Below are 14,821 nucleotides of genomic sequence, written 5' to 3' on the forward strand. Positions count from 1 at the left end.
TCCTTTATTGCTGCCCCAAAGACTTGGTCACAAAAAAGTTAGGTCTATTCAGATATATACCAGTTGGGAAATTATTTTCCTTTGCAGTTGCTGTGACGTGCTGATTATTGTAGGAGGAAATAGTTGTCTCTTTTATGGATATATAATCACATGAAAAAGTTTTTAAGCAATCACTTTGCTTACCTTTTCTTTCGCACAACTCAAAAACCACCCTGCCTAACATCAGAGATTCTAGAATCCACTTCTTTGCTTTTTGATATAAGTGCTTCCTTTGTTTGAAAAACTAAGCTAATGGAAATTGATGCTTTGTAATAAGGCAAACGTATAGTAAGTTTCAAGGATAGAAATGGCTGAAGGAAGTAAATTATTTAAGTACAAAGTACAGGTTGTTGAAATTATCCAGGAAATTTGACAGCTGTGTTCTCTACAACTATATAAAAGTTTATAATTGAGTATTAGTGTTGAGAAGACCACTGGACAGCTCTTATTTTCCGAACTGCTAGTAAGAATTTGAGAAGCTAAGACCCATGATTTTTAAATTCCTAAAGGCGCTGTAGTTACATTTGAAGTGAATTTCATCTTAACAGTTTAGTCGGTTTTAAGTGCAAAGCGCATTCTATTATTTCCTTGTATATCCAGCAACATCAGTAGAAGTGTTATTTTACTAATTTCCTGCATTTAATTGCATTTAAATTTTACTAGAATAAGTGCCAAGAACAAACACTGCTGCAGAAGTCAAGTACAGCAGTTACAATAATTAAGTGATCAGTGTGTGCATTTGTATTTTCATCAGACTGTCCTACTAAAAGTATTGGTATTTTAGAGTCAGCCAGCATGACTTTCAACCCAAATTCCTATTCTACATTATCTGTTGCTGTAGGTGTTTTCACCATTTAGGGAAAATGAGAGCACAAAAAGGACAAGTGTCTACCCTGAACTAGAAACCAGGTTATGAAGGGGACATAAACGACTAAGTCATTGGCAACCTGTTTGGATCTTTTATAACATCTAGGGTTCATTTGGCACTAGTTTTCCTTTCCAGTGGGAAGTTTCACTTCAGAAAGATGAAAGTGATCCTGCAGATTCACCTTTTAGGGTGCTGTTCATCTTTCAGTGTGCTGCAATCTTGCCTGGTAGTCATATACACATAGTCCATATGCATGTGGCATTATCAGAGACTGTAATGGGTTCAGTTTCATCAGAGAGATCCTGTAAGCCAGGCGATAACAGTTTCCACTGCTTTTCCTAATGCCGCTGGAGTTGTGTGGAAAATTACACGGGGAGTATGTGCTTATCCTGGTCTGTGGTGGGCATTTGCTACTGGTGAAAGGTTTCTTAGGTGCAGTGATCTTCAGCATATATTTTGATTAGGGCTGACTGGAATCTAGGTGATTTTTTATTGAAATAGCTAATTCTAGAGTTCTGAAGAAAACCATTTTGAACTTTAATACTACACAGAACATCGTTCAAGTGACATTGACACAGACTAGTGCAAGGCATAGCTAGGCAGTGGTTTCTGGACTAAAAATTCCGCAGTTTCATTAAGAAAGAGACGTTCACGATGAGAATAGAATGTGATTCATACTCTACTTGCCACTAAAAATGCGTTCTTAGAAACCCAAACAACACCCCTACCCCCGCCAAGGAAAGGAAAGGAAACCAAGCCCAACCAAAATAAACCAAACTAACAAAGCAATGGGAAACAAAACCCAGGTCTTAAATCCGTGAAGGTCGGTGAAAGCAGCGCGGGCTGGGGGCGAAGCGAAGCCCGCCCTCCGCGCCGCTGCCGGCGCTCTGATAGGCCCCTCCGGAGCCGCGGCCCCTCCTCCAATCAGGCTCGGCCGGGCACAGGGGGCGGGGCTCGGCCCGGCTTGAGTGCGGCCCGCCAGACCTGCGCGCGCCCGTCGACGGACCAGGCGTTCTTAAGTGGCAGGCGGCTCCCACGGCGCCAGAGGTAAAAAATGATTCAGCTTTCCGCCGGAGCTGGTGGGAGCGAGAGGCGGGAGGAAGTGCTCGGCTTTGGGGTAGCCCCGTGTGGAGTTCTTTCTGGTGCTTCATAGTCAGGCATTGCTGGGGGCGCCTCTGGGTCCTGTGTCGCGGGGATGCGTAAAGCGTGACGATAGGATCACAGACGGATCGGGCCGAGGGACAGAATAGCGCTTTCGCGCTCCGCGCCAAGGCGAGAGGGAGGGAAACTCCGGAGTGGAGACAAAGCAGCGGGAGCGGGAACATCCGGGTCACTCGCGCGGCCTCGATCCGGGACACGCGCGGCGGCGGCGGCTCTTGGTGAGGCCCGGCCGGGAGTGGGGCCGGGGTGGCCCCGGGGTCGGGGAGCGGACCGAGGCTGGGCCGGGCTGGCGCCCGTCGCCTGCGACGGGACGGGACGGGACGGGACCGGCGGCCATGGGCGTGCGGGCCCGGCGGCTCCTGCCTTATGGCTGGGCCGGCCGGCGCAGCGCTATCCGCCTGAGGCTCTGAGCGCCCCGCAGGTCTCGGTGGTGGCGGGCGGAGGTCGCCGAGCAGGGCGTGGAACCGCTCGGCCTGCGCGAGCCCGTCCCGCCCCGCCGGGTGTATGCCCGGGAACGACGGGCGGGCCCGCGGTGCCCCGTGCAGGCCTTGGGCGCTGCCCCGGCCCTTCGCGGGGCCGACGGGACCAGCGGGCCCGCGGTGGCGGGCGGCGCTCGGCCCTGTCCGGTTACTTGGCCGTCGAACGCGGCGCCCATCGCCGCTCGGCATCTTCTGTTGTTTAATGTGCGACTCCGGTCGCCGCTCGGCCTCTTGAAACCTTTCTCTTGCCGCAAGCAGAGACTTTCTATCCTAGTCCAGAGTTAGAGTGCTTAGACCGTGGCTTTCTCCACCCTTCGGAAAAATAAAGTTGGTATAGTTCGGGGCAAACTACTTCGATAATATTGTCTTTCTATGTCAGTATTTAACCTGCAAAGTGAAAATGTGAGGCTAGCAATCTTATCGTTTTGGGGTCTTTTTTGTTGCTGCTTGGAATCAGTAAGTCGTACTGAAAGTTCTTGAACCGCCAGGAGCATATTGTTGACGTATTTAGAGAGTTGTTTGTGGCACGGGAACGATTCTTTGCAAGACGTGCATTTTGTGTGTGAAAGTAGGTTGTTCCACTCCATCAGAGGAGGTGAATAGGTAAGATATGCCGTAATGGGGCGCAAAAACTTGCATCTGTGATGAGCGTGATGGCTTTATTTTGTTCTTTTTCTAAAGTAGGCAGTAGCAGCAGCAAAGGCAAGCTACTGAGTAAATTTGGAAGTTTCTGTTAACATTTTGAGTTGATGGCAGTAAAGGGGACGTTACTACCTCTTAATGGCAGGGGCGAATTTGCGGGATTAAACTCAAAATGTGAAGACTGATCTCTTTGAGTTTTGTAGCGTGTGCAAAAATAGGGTTGAATAGACTTCCTCTGGTGCAGAATTCTTTTTGGTAATGTAGTACATTAATAGATTGGGATGTAGAGAATCTATATTGACAGTTTGTTAGCAGAGTGCTTTTGAGGGGATGCTTAACTAATGAGACCTTAGTTTGTGAAATGGGCTTTCAGTCTTCTTGTTTAATCTTTATTTTCTAATAGACTGATGAGGTTTTAGATGCTTGGCTGTTCTTGTCGACGTAACTGAAGTCTGTGGGAACCATATATGTGAAGCTTGTTGTCTCTCGTACACACTGAAATTTTTCAGTGCTTAACTAATTCAAATGCCTCAAGATTTGGAAAGTTATTTGTAGAGCATTAGAAAAATCTATATTGTACTAGGGCACAGTATAGTGTGTAACAAAAGCAAGTAGGATGCATGGTCTGAAAACTTGGGATTTTTTTTTTTTTTCAATTACTTCAAAAGTTACTGGGTTACTGAAATACTGCAGAAGGTCCACTGTTTATTTACCCAGTGAGAAACTGGCATTTCCCTTGAGGTTCATGTGGTAAATAATTGGCTGTTAGCCACTGGAAGTGGAATAAATGCATTTAAAAGCATCCTCTAATGTGTCTTTTGACAGAAAAGGTAGCTGAGTTTGGTGAACTATGGAAGAATATTTGGATGGTTTATAAACGAATATGGTTTTCTCAGCCTGTGATGGGGAGGTTAGTATTAGTACATTGGACTACTAGGTACCAAAAGCACAGCAGAAGTTCTGCTGTATATGCAGTTCATTTGCATCGCTTACAATATATTAAAACTTGCTGCCTGTATAATTTGGTTAAGGGAGATGTTTTTTGTTGTCTTTGGTTTTTTGTTTTTTTTTTTTTTTTTTTTTCAGTTCTACTGGTATCTTTTTTTCAATGGCTCTGCATCTCCTGCTTGTGAACAGACTAAAATCTGTAGTCATGTGTACAGATTCACTAAGTCCTGCAAGTCTTCTGCTATAATTGAGATACAAGTGTATGGAATACTAGAGGAAAGTCGGACTGAATGTAGGAATATTTTTGTGTGTGTGCATGTCCACTGAGTGTGAATTGTCCCTTTTAAAAAGCTTTATCTGACATTAATTTAGTTGCTGCTTTGAAGGTGAATTAGGGAATATGACCATCTAGTCAAAACGGGCTGAAAAGGTTGAAGAACAGATTTAAAATACATATTGTCCTAGGAACAGCATAAGTTGCTTAATCTGGTGTTTTAAAAAGTCTACAGTTCATATGATTGTAATAGTAGTAGACTGGAGTACTTCATATAAGTAACCAACATATTGATAGGTTGTGAAATTTTGGATCATTCTTAACCGGTGTATAAGGGTTTGTTTTAATAGAGTGGTAACACTGCTTTCAGTCACTCTGTGAACTTGTTAAGTTGGAAGCATTCTACTATTCTGCTGTCAAAAAGGCTTATGAGGTACATGTTGGGTTGAGAACAAATTGGCCTGACTTCTCCCATTGCCAGTTATCATCTCTTATTTAAAATGTGTGGAAGTGCAGTTACAAGAAGGATTAAAAACCTTCATTGGAATTTGAGCATGTGGATAGTGAAACCCTGAGTTTAGATACAGTTTGACAATGAAAAATAAACTCACTTTGAGTACTGTTCTGGGTGAATGGAGAATCGTCCCCTGAATTTGAAAGCACCACTCGTGCAATCATCCTGTTTAGAACTGTTGTTCTGTGTCATGCAGTAGTGAATGACCTGTGCTCTGCATATTTTTTCTGTAGTTGTGGTCACCATGCTTGGCTGTTACTAAGGCAGTGAAGGTGCAGAAATATTCTTCAGTTTATACTGCAGTTTAAAATCTGTCTTGTGGAATGAGCTGCTTGCTCTTCCTCAGCTGAGTTCTGTGTTGCTGCCTGTTCCTGCTGTTGTCTAGAAGTTTTATAGCAGCATCGCTGCAAAACTGAGATGACTTTGTTAAATTCTATACCCCTGTTGCTTTTGTGGGGAATACTGGCTTTCAGTGGGACTTTACCCAAAAAGTAGCATTTCTTACTCCCACTTGTCAGAAATGGGAGTAATGCAGGTGTTTGCCTACTGGCTTTCAGTGAGAATTTACCCAAAAAAGTAGCATTTCTTATTCCCAGTTGTCAGAAATGGGAGTAATGCAGGTGTTTGCCTACAGAAGAAATTTGCCATACCTCACGTGTTGTAGGAAGAAGATAAACAGAGTGTGTGTCAGTTGCACAAGTAGGAAGTCTGAGCACTTTTGCCATTACTAACAGTGCTTCTGTTGTTAAGCTACTGTCAAAGTTTCTTCTAAGATGGAGTTCAAATATAGAGCAATAAGGTAAGGATGGAATTTTGTAGGTCAAGTCCAGTAACTAAGAACTTGATGGCATGGGGAAACTTGATGTTATTCCTGATGATAAATTCTGCTGGCTGTGCAGAAACACGTGCCTAGGTTATTGAAGTGAAAATGAGAGCTCAGAATTACTCTGTGTGAGCAGGGTTTATAAACGCATAGTGATTGTTTCTGCCATAAGTAAAATATATGCTAACAGCAATTGCTTTTGTTTTAGAGCGACTCTGAATATGTCTGGCATAGCTCTTAGCAGACTTGCACAGGAGAGAAAAGCCTGGAGAAAAGATCATCCTTTTGTAAGTATGAAAGCTACCAAATATCTGACTCTGCAATTGTTTCAGTGTTCTGGTGGTGATTTTTTCATTACCCTGATAGGATTTTTTAAAAAACCCTAAAAATAATATTTTTAAATTGAAAAGAAAAAAAAAAGTAGTGCAGAAAGAAGTAACTTTGTGTAAAGATAAAATATGTCACAAAGTATTTTAAGTACATCTTTTAAAATCCTCACCATATGTCTTTTTGCCTTGATTCAGGGATTTGTAGCAGTACCTACAAAAAATCCAGATGGCACAATGAATCTAATGAACTGGGAGTGTGCTATTCCAGGAAAGAAAGGGGTAAGACTTAGTGTTCTCCTGATTTCTCATTTATGGTGAAAATTAACTGAAGTTGCTTATGCATTGCACTGACAAATGAGTTTTACCTTACGTATAGTTTGATAAAGAAGTTTGTGTCCTGCTGCTACTTTAAAATCAAAAGTGCTATGGACTAGGAATATTGAACAAAGTATACCGTAAACCTGTTCAACTCTTGGCACGTGGCACCTGAAGAATACAAGTTTTCAGAGGAGTGTTTAAGAGTCTTGTACTGAAACTGCAGGTTGTCTTCTGCTTCTTCTGAAATACTACTATTAATTATTTGGGGGTTTTAATTCTTTCTTTCGGGTCTTCAGTGTGGGACTTTTTTTCCTTGCCTTTTCTACTTTCTTTTGCCAATTTGCCTAAATACCCTTATGATCTTGTTTCTTAGATTCTCAGAAGAATCTGTGTGTAGGCAAAACCTGCAGGCTGTGTGATGCTGTCTTAGATGAATGCTGAACATAACACTGCTGTTACAGTTGCAGCTTAGTTTTTGGTAGTTGTCTGGGCACAGCATTAGTTAGTTCTTAAAGAAGGACCAACAAATATTCTAACACAGTGTAAGGAAAAACTCATCCCCTTGTGTTCTGCCTGAACAAAATTATTCCCCATAACAGTTTATGAACCTTACGGAGGTGGCACTTTTAAGTACTTAGGTAAAATTTATATGCCATACAAAATCTTCATTGTGTTGCTTTGAAGTTTTGTAAACCACAGAATGGAGCGAACAAGGCCTTAAAGCCAGCTTCATGTGTAGTAGAAGATGTGTCACATCCGGAAAAGATCAGTTAGGCTGATGTGATTCCTGCTAATTAAAAAAATTACATTTAACAAGAAGCAGCATGACTTACTCATCTCTGTCAGACCAAGCAGTTGCTCTCTATTCCCTTTGTATTTGGAGACATCCTATACTGCTCCTGAAACCACCAAAATGCTTTCTTGTCAGCCAGATTAAATATTGAAGTGGTGTTGGTCCTGGGTGGGATACTCTGTTCACTTATTTGACAGCAAATCACTTGTTAACTACCTGAAATTTGACTCAAAAAACATCTGCAATTAGTCCCATAATCCCATATGATCTCGAAGATACTGCGGTCATACTGTTAGCCTTAGTAGGGCTTGGGTGCTATCTTTCACCCATAAGGTATGTTGCTCTATCAGAAAAATGATAAAAAATTCGCCAACTGTTCTATTCTTCTATGTAATAGGTAGTTTATTCTATTAAAAGGCTTGTACTTTCTAAAAAGGATCCTCTGAGAAGGTATGGAGGATGGATTTTTCTAGTTGTTGACAACTGACTACAGCAATTTAGAATGAGTTCTTTAAATACGCTATAGCAAATATAATAAAACTCATTCACTTCTGGAAATGTGTTATCTTATTAATTCCTAGCATGTTTTTCTTCCATTTCTAGCTTGAGACTTTGCATAATGAATACCAATGACAATGGAGTGATTTTTTTTCTTTTCATGTGGGTTTTTTGGGTGTTTTGTTTTGGTTTTCGTTCAGCTAAAAATCACATAGTTCAGATAAGAAATAATAAAGAATTTCCTTCTAAGGTGGTCTTCAAATATATCTGTCTGTCTATGAGGATAAGATTTGATCAGTTTTGCTCTTAAGATGTGAGACCATCTTTACTCCAGTTGTTTTAAAAAAATCAACCCAACATTTACTTTCATTGCCGTGTTTCCATAGCAAGGGCAAGTTACAGAGAAGTAGCAGAGAAATAAATTTTACAGCTATAAGAATCTTTTCTGTATTTCTACACTTCTTAGCAGAACTCAGTTTGTCAGAAGATGGGCTTTTTCTTTGTGTTTTGTGTATTTGAGACAGTCTTTTTCTCTATTGCTAGATGGTTCATTTTCTTGTTTATATGACCCTTTTGAGAAGTACTGTCTTATTTGGTTTGCTCTGTGTCATGGAAACTGCTCCTATGAGTGCCCTTCCCAGTGTTGGATAGGGATAAAGAGCCTCTTAAAATTTCTTGTTGTACAGAAAAATGGAATCTGTGAGACTACATTCTACCAAACACAGGGTTAGTTTAGACTAGTGAATCTCATTAACTGTGGTGGTAGTACAGTTCTGTCCACATTTTTAGTTCATTTGTGGATTTATTAGCCAAATTCTCATAAGGCACAAGAGAAGCATTTACATTCTTATGTAATGCTTAATGGGTGTATCCATCTCCTATCTTCTCAAACTTTAGTGGGGGTACAACAGCCCCTTCCTCATTGTACATGTATAGTGTAAAATTTCAGAAGTATTCTGTTCTTGCGTAGGGTGAAAATTTTACTTTTATATGGAATTACTGGTGATGACCCTGACTGTGTTGATGAGTTGGCATCACTTACTAGCTGAAGAAAGAAACCCTTTCCTTTCCACTTCAGCTTCTTCTATAGGTAGAATAGCTTACCATAGTCTAGACAGTGTGCTACAGTGCAGGACAGCTATTTTCTGCTGTGTAGCAGAAGAATGTCTTGTGATTTGCCTGAGAAATTGTATTCTTGGTAAGCTTTTTTCCACAATTTTGACTTTTTCTACATTAACTCTTGATAGACACCATGGGAAGGAGGCTTATTTAAACTACGGATGCTTTTCAAGGATGACTACCCTTCTTCACCCCCAAAATGTAAGTAAAATTACCACAGGTAATTAAAAATCACTGGTTTGTTAGAACGGTGTTGAATTAATCAATGAGGTTCTTACAAATGGTTGTTACTTTCTTACAGTTTTGTTCGATTTTGTTTTGTTGTTTTTTAAAGACACATTGCTTTTTTTCTTTTTTCCCCACCCTCTTGCATTTCATCACAAAGTTGTGATGAAATCAGCTAAGTGCTCAATATATCAGAATTGGGAGGGGAGGGAGATTGCTTTCGGCAAACTTTGAGGGAAGCGACACACCATCGCTTGAAATGCTCACTACTTTATCAGCTGTCCTTGGAAACTAATATGTAGGCACGCTTAGACTAAATCCCTATATTCTTACTGTTGGTCTTCTAAGCTGAGAACTCAGAAGACAGGAACTTGGAAAAAAGGGCTCTATAACTTGAACCGTTTAATCAACTTGCTCTAAAATACGAATCTGTTCTTTATCTGCTCCTGTGTATAACTTAATAGATGTTCAGATACCTAGTCTCATTAAGTTTTTGAACTGAATTTTCTTTATATTATCTGAAACTTCACCTATTATAGGAACTTGAAAACATCTATTGCATTGCATGGTTTCTTGGTTCTTGAATTGGCTACCTTCTCAAATCAATGACAGCAATTACAAATTGCTCTTTTGGCAGTAATTCATCTCCCATCACGTAAGCATATTTCAGGTCTATCAGCTCCTGGCTACTCCTTTTGTTTGATACCACCTAAATACATGTAACACAGGGGCAAACACTTCTTGTAACTGACAACATTTCACATTACCTTCTTGAAAAATACCAGTTTTCACATCCTGACAGTGCTAAAAGGCATTGTCATGCCTTAAAGTAAGATGTACATGTGACTGATAAAACTCCCTACCAGCGCAGCTTGTGAAGTACCACTGAACTTCATAGGGCAGCAAGACTTATGTCTTGTGAATATTTGCGATGTCAGATGGATGAGAAAACTGCACTAATCTGTAGATATTTCATGTACTGCAAAAGGAGTGTTCATTACTTTACTGAAGATGCTAGCTGTTGCATTTAAGTCCTGTAAAGATTAAAAGCAATGCCAGAATATAGATGGAATGGCAGAAGGAAAGCTGCACAAGCCTTCAGTTAGTCTTGTAATTTAAACTTGGTTCCTTTCGTTCAGTGCATCTCGATTACACGTAGGAAAATATGAAACTGAAAAAAATGCTATGAACCTAAGTCTTCCTTGTATGAAACTTTCATTATTTTAAAGTGAGGAGAGAAAAGATGAGTGAAGGGTAGTATCTTTCCTTTATGTAGTAGTATGTAAAACTGAAAAGACAGAATTGTTTTTAAAAGGTCTTTATCACAAAGCTACTACGAATTCCTTTGTCCGTTTCCATTCCTAAACCAAAAGATTGCCAGTCAAAAAGACAATGTTGGATTGCCTGGATTGATATCACAGATGTGATGGAGTTTCTATTTTAGGTGTGGGCTGAGCCAAGAAGAAAACTGGTAATAATAGCTCCAGAAATTGGTGGGGTTTTATTTGAGGGTCTTTTGCCAGTGTTGGTTTGGGGATTTTTGGGTTTTGTTTCCCCTGATTGATCTAACCCAACTCTCTCCTCTTCCTCTTAGCACTGTATGCAATTAATTTCTTCTTCTTTATCAGGTAAATTTGAACCACCGTTATTCCACCCAAACGTGTATCCTTCAGGCACTGTGTGTCTCTCCATCTTAGAGGAGGATAAGGACTGGCGGCCAGCAATCACAATTAAACAGGTCATTAGTGATACTTAGACATATTCTTAATACTTTTGCTTTGCTTGCTTATCTGATACAAATATAAAATGTTCACTCTGTGTACCTAAATTGGTTTCTAAGGGTTTTTCACTGAATCTCTATTAGTAATACCCATAATATATGGCTGTTACTTCTATTCCTTTTTCCATAGATCTTGTTAGGCATACAAGAACTTCTAAATGAACCAAATATTCAAGACCCAGCTCAAGCAGAGGCTTACACAATTTACTGGTAAGTGTCTTTGCATATGAGTCTGAAAGCTGTCATATTGCTTACAGATATCTGTTACTTGTAGTATAACATGCAAATGTTTTTACAAATGACATGGGGAATTTTCTTACCTTCATTACTGTATTCTCTGAATTTGCCTAGATTGTGCCAAACTTGAACAAAATGGTAACTGCGTGGCTCTTAGGCTAGTGGAGCTTTTAATAGCAAAGCAACAGCAATAAGATGTGAAGACTCCTTATATCATTATTTTCATCCTGGTTCTAGCCGAACACAGAGTCCTTTCCCTTAAAGGCCAGATAGTAACAATATGGTGTAATGGTGTCGTGACACCAGGAGGAGACTGAATTAGGTGACAAGTCACATTTATCAGTACAGGAGTAACTTACTTCTGCCCAGTAGTGCATACCTGTAAGAACTTGTGCCTGAAGGACAAAGGAGAGCTGTGGTCACTGTAGGAAACATGGCATCTTGGGAAAACTACATCTTCCAAAAGAGTAGGTTGAAAAGTACAAAAAGCGTGTAGCTTTAGTAGAATGAAGTTTGCATTGATCAGGAAAGGGGATAATTTGTAAGCTAGAGACTTTTTGGGTTTCTGTGGTTTTGGGGGTTTTTTTCATCTTAGTCTTAAAATTTTTCCCACCATTAAAAATGGATATCTGTTCTATAATCTTTAAGGAAGTAAAACATTTTAAACAAATGCTTTTGGCACTGGTAGCTACTGGTAGTAGTATTAGAAATAACAACCAAGGTGGAATTGTGGAATTACAATTCTGGACAGAAGAGGCCTCCAGGGGAGTGCCAAGTTTGAAAAATAACATTTTATGTGACCATACTTGCAAGCTATGTTAAATACGTTTTTTTATTAGGGTCCTAGTGAAGAGGAAACATAGGGGATGGATAGTGGTTTTTGCATTTAATTAATGGCTTCACTCAGTGTTATTTTTTTAAAGTACTTACCGAAGGCTTGGTGGAGTTGTGTGCATACAGAAGACAGTTAAGTGGGCACAGTTGTAGGAGCCAGGAATGATGAAGAAGGCTTCAGTAGTATACTGCTGTACATGAATAGATAGTCTGTGTTTTATTCTTTTTAATCACCTTCCACATGCATGTATGTACAAAACCAGTCTTGGCTAGTCTTCTTTCTGTTTAAAGTGCTTCCAGGGGCGAAAAATACCTTTTTAGTATAAAATACTACAGGATTTTTGTTACTTCAAGTATGTATAGTCTCCCATTTATGCTTTTCATGTCTCTTGGACATGCAGAGTATTTCAGATGGGTTACTGTTAATTCTGCAGTCTAAGAGTGTGTCTCTTGCCACTTAGTGAATATCTGGTAGAAGTTAAACAGAGCAGGATTGTGCATGCATCTGTAATATTGGCATAGTTGATAAATACTGCAGAAGATGCACCATTGTTTACATAGAGGTCTTTGAGTTGTTAAACTTTAAACGAGTTGTTAAATTTTCAAGAATAAACATTCAGAATAGGAATACATATTCTCAGGATTCCTTTGGTACTGTCGTTCAGTAACTTCAGCACTCCTAAGGTGCTAGCCTACTTCCTCCTCTTTGCTGTAGGCATTCAGGGTTTACTATGGAAGGCATTCTTCTGTGTGGATTCTATGGGTGCCAGACTTAACAGCTAGGCTATGTTCTCATGTGGCAATGCAATATAACTTAGAGGAAAAAATGCAGAATAAAGCTGGTAAATCTCCTCATGAGAAGAGTATCTTCAGTCTCTTTGCTAGTAATTGTTCATTGCATGTGACCACAATTGGTTTCATTTCTTCCCCCCAGTCTGTCAAGTTCTGAGGATATAATTTGCTGCCTTTTCTTTTTCTTTCACTGCAGCAAGCCTTCATAGTGTGAAGTAAGTTAAATTTACTGCAAAGCTGTCTGCAAAATCTAGTCACTCTATCTCTGGCAGAAGAGTAATGGTTACAAAATTTTATTTAGCTCAGCTCACACTTCTGACAGCTAATACAGAATGGACGACTGAATGTAAACGAATGCTTTACTATGCTACTACTATCCGTTGTTGGCACAAGAACAGAAAACAAAGGACTTGCTCTTTTACATCTTAAGTCTGAGGCTTAGTGACTGGACATAGTTGCCTGATCGATAGCAATTATGCTACACTTAGCTGTGTTGAGCTAGCTTTTTTTCCCCCTGAAGATTAGGATAAACCTAAATCTGTGAGTCAGGGTCTGTAGAGATAAAGGCTGAAATGACCACACCATTATCATTCTCCTGTTTCTTAGGAGTGTTTCCATTCTCTCTCCAAAGCAGTAAAGATGATAATTTCAAACCATATGAAGTCCACCGTTAGTGAACTGCTCTCCTCACTTTGTGCTTTTAGGGTACTGGAATTTGTTATTAATGACCTCAGGTCTTAATGTGAGTGGGGAGTACAGAACTTCAGATGAACAAACATTCAGAGGGAATGTTTGCACATGAGGTACAGTTGGTCTCGAGAAGAGCAGGTGCAAACCTGTTCGAAGAGACTGGTACAGTACAAAGTCAGTGCAATCATTTGACAACCAGTGATGGAAGTAACTAGTTGAACAGTACCATACTCATTCAGAAAAGTCTTTAATTTATCGTAGTGTTCTGTGAATTGCTATCAAAAGGGTTTGCCTTCAGCAATGACTTCTGTTTCTCTTCATTATGAAACTAACTGTTATACAGCCTCTGATTTCTCCAGCTATAATTACCCTTTCTCTTTTCAGCCAAAACAGAGTGGAATATGAAAAGAGGGTTCGAGCACAAGCCAAGAAGTTTGCACCATCATAAGCATTTGTCACGCAGCATCTTAAAAAGGAAGGGATTGGTTTGGCAAGAACTTGTTTACAAAACTTTTGCAAAATGTAATGTTGCTATGTTCAATTAATATCCACATAAGGGGAGGGGGTTGTATGTGTGCCATTTTCCATATTCGCCAGTTGTATACAGTTCTAAATTTGCTGAATTGCCCCCAGTTTTTTCATACAGGGTCTCTTCCTTCAGTCTTTTGTATTTTTGATTGTTATGTAAAACTTGCTTTTATTTTAATATTGATGTCAGTATTTCAACTGCTGTAAAATTATAAACTTTTATACTTCTATAAATTCACTAGTATCTCTAGTTACTTTGCTATCTGATGCAGGCATGCTTTAAAATGTTAGAACTATATTTAGCCTCTAGCTGGCTGTATGAAAAAAAATCATGCCCTCCACCCCCTTCCCTTCCTGAATTTGTTTTTTTCTATCTTTCAGAAACTAGGTTGTTATTGCTTAAGAAAGCCTCTGAGATCCAAAGTTAGCCAGCATCCTTATTCTGCATCACTTTCTTTGTGTTTATATGGCATTCTGTCTGTGTTGCTGTTTAGAGTAAATAAACTGTTTATATAAAGGGCTTTGTTTCATTTATCTTCATTAAGATTATTTAAAAACTGCCATTTAAACGGCTCTAAACACAATTCAGTGCAAGTTCTGTTTTTAAGGCCTGTGATGCTGCGTTTGCCTTTGATTTAGACGTTGCCTTCATTTGTTTTGCCTGTCTCTGACCTGAAGCATATACGTGGCCCATCCTTGGGCCATGTGTGGTAACTGCAGCAATTCTCATCAGTTCCTCAAGCAGAGATCAATTGCTTACTGTGCATAATGGGATCAGCATACTGGTGTGACCACGTCAATATAAAAACGTGAGCTTTAGACTGATATGAACAATAATAGTTGTCCAAGGAATGCTGAGGATTTTTACTGGCGCTCGTTTATTGGAAATAATTTTGTGCCTCTTTCCATATATTAATGCATATAGCTTCT

General features: G+C 39.9%; 1 protein-coding gene across 4 annotated transcripts; it reads left to right on the plus strand.

Annotated features, from left to right (window-relative positions):
- Window positions 1–1,814: 1,814 nt before the first annotated feature.
- UBE2I (ubiquitin conjugating enzyme E2 I) lies at window positions 1,815–14,408 on the plus strand. 4 transcript variants are annotated; one of them, XR_005952465.1, is made up of 8 exons: window positions 4,051–4,099; window positions 5,957–6,035; window positions 6,273–6,356; window positions 8,934–9,006; window positions 10,659–10,768; window positions 10,941–11,020; window positions 13,748–13,885; window positions 14,273–14,408. XR_005952465.1 is itself a non-coding variant. In XM_041401915.1 (7 exons), the coding sequence occupies exons 2-7, from the start codon at window positions 5,970–5,972 to the stop codon at window positions 13,809–13,811; spliced, it is 477 nt and encodes a 158-aa protein (XP_041257849.1). In that variant the 5' UTR covers window positions 1,815–1,954; window positions 5,957–5,969; the 3' UTR covers window positions 13,812–14,408. The 4 variants fall into 4 exon arrangements, 3 of the variants coding, with proteins under 3 accessions (XP_041257849.1, XP_041257848.1, XP_041257847.1); XM_041401915.1 differs by lacking the exon at window positions 4,051–4,099 and adding an exon at window positions 1,815–1,954 and having other exon boundaries at window positions 13,748–14,408; XM_041401914.1 differs by lacking the exon at window positions 4,051–4,099 and adding an exon at window positions 2,129–2,286 and having other exon boundaries at window positions 13,748–14,408.
- Window positions 14,409–14,821: the final 413 nt, after the last annotated feature.

Source organism: Onychostruthus taczanowskii, unplaced genomic scaffold (assembly GCF_017590055.1).
Source record: "Onychostruthus taczanowskii isolate IOZ18803 unplaced genomic scaffold, ASM1759005v1 scaffold19, whole genome shotgun sequence".
Classification (NCBI taxonomy): domain Eukaryota; kingdom Metazoa; phylum Chordata; class Aves; order Passeriformes; family Passeridae; genus Onychostruthus; species Onychostruthus taczanowskii.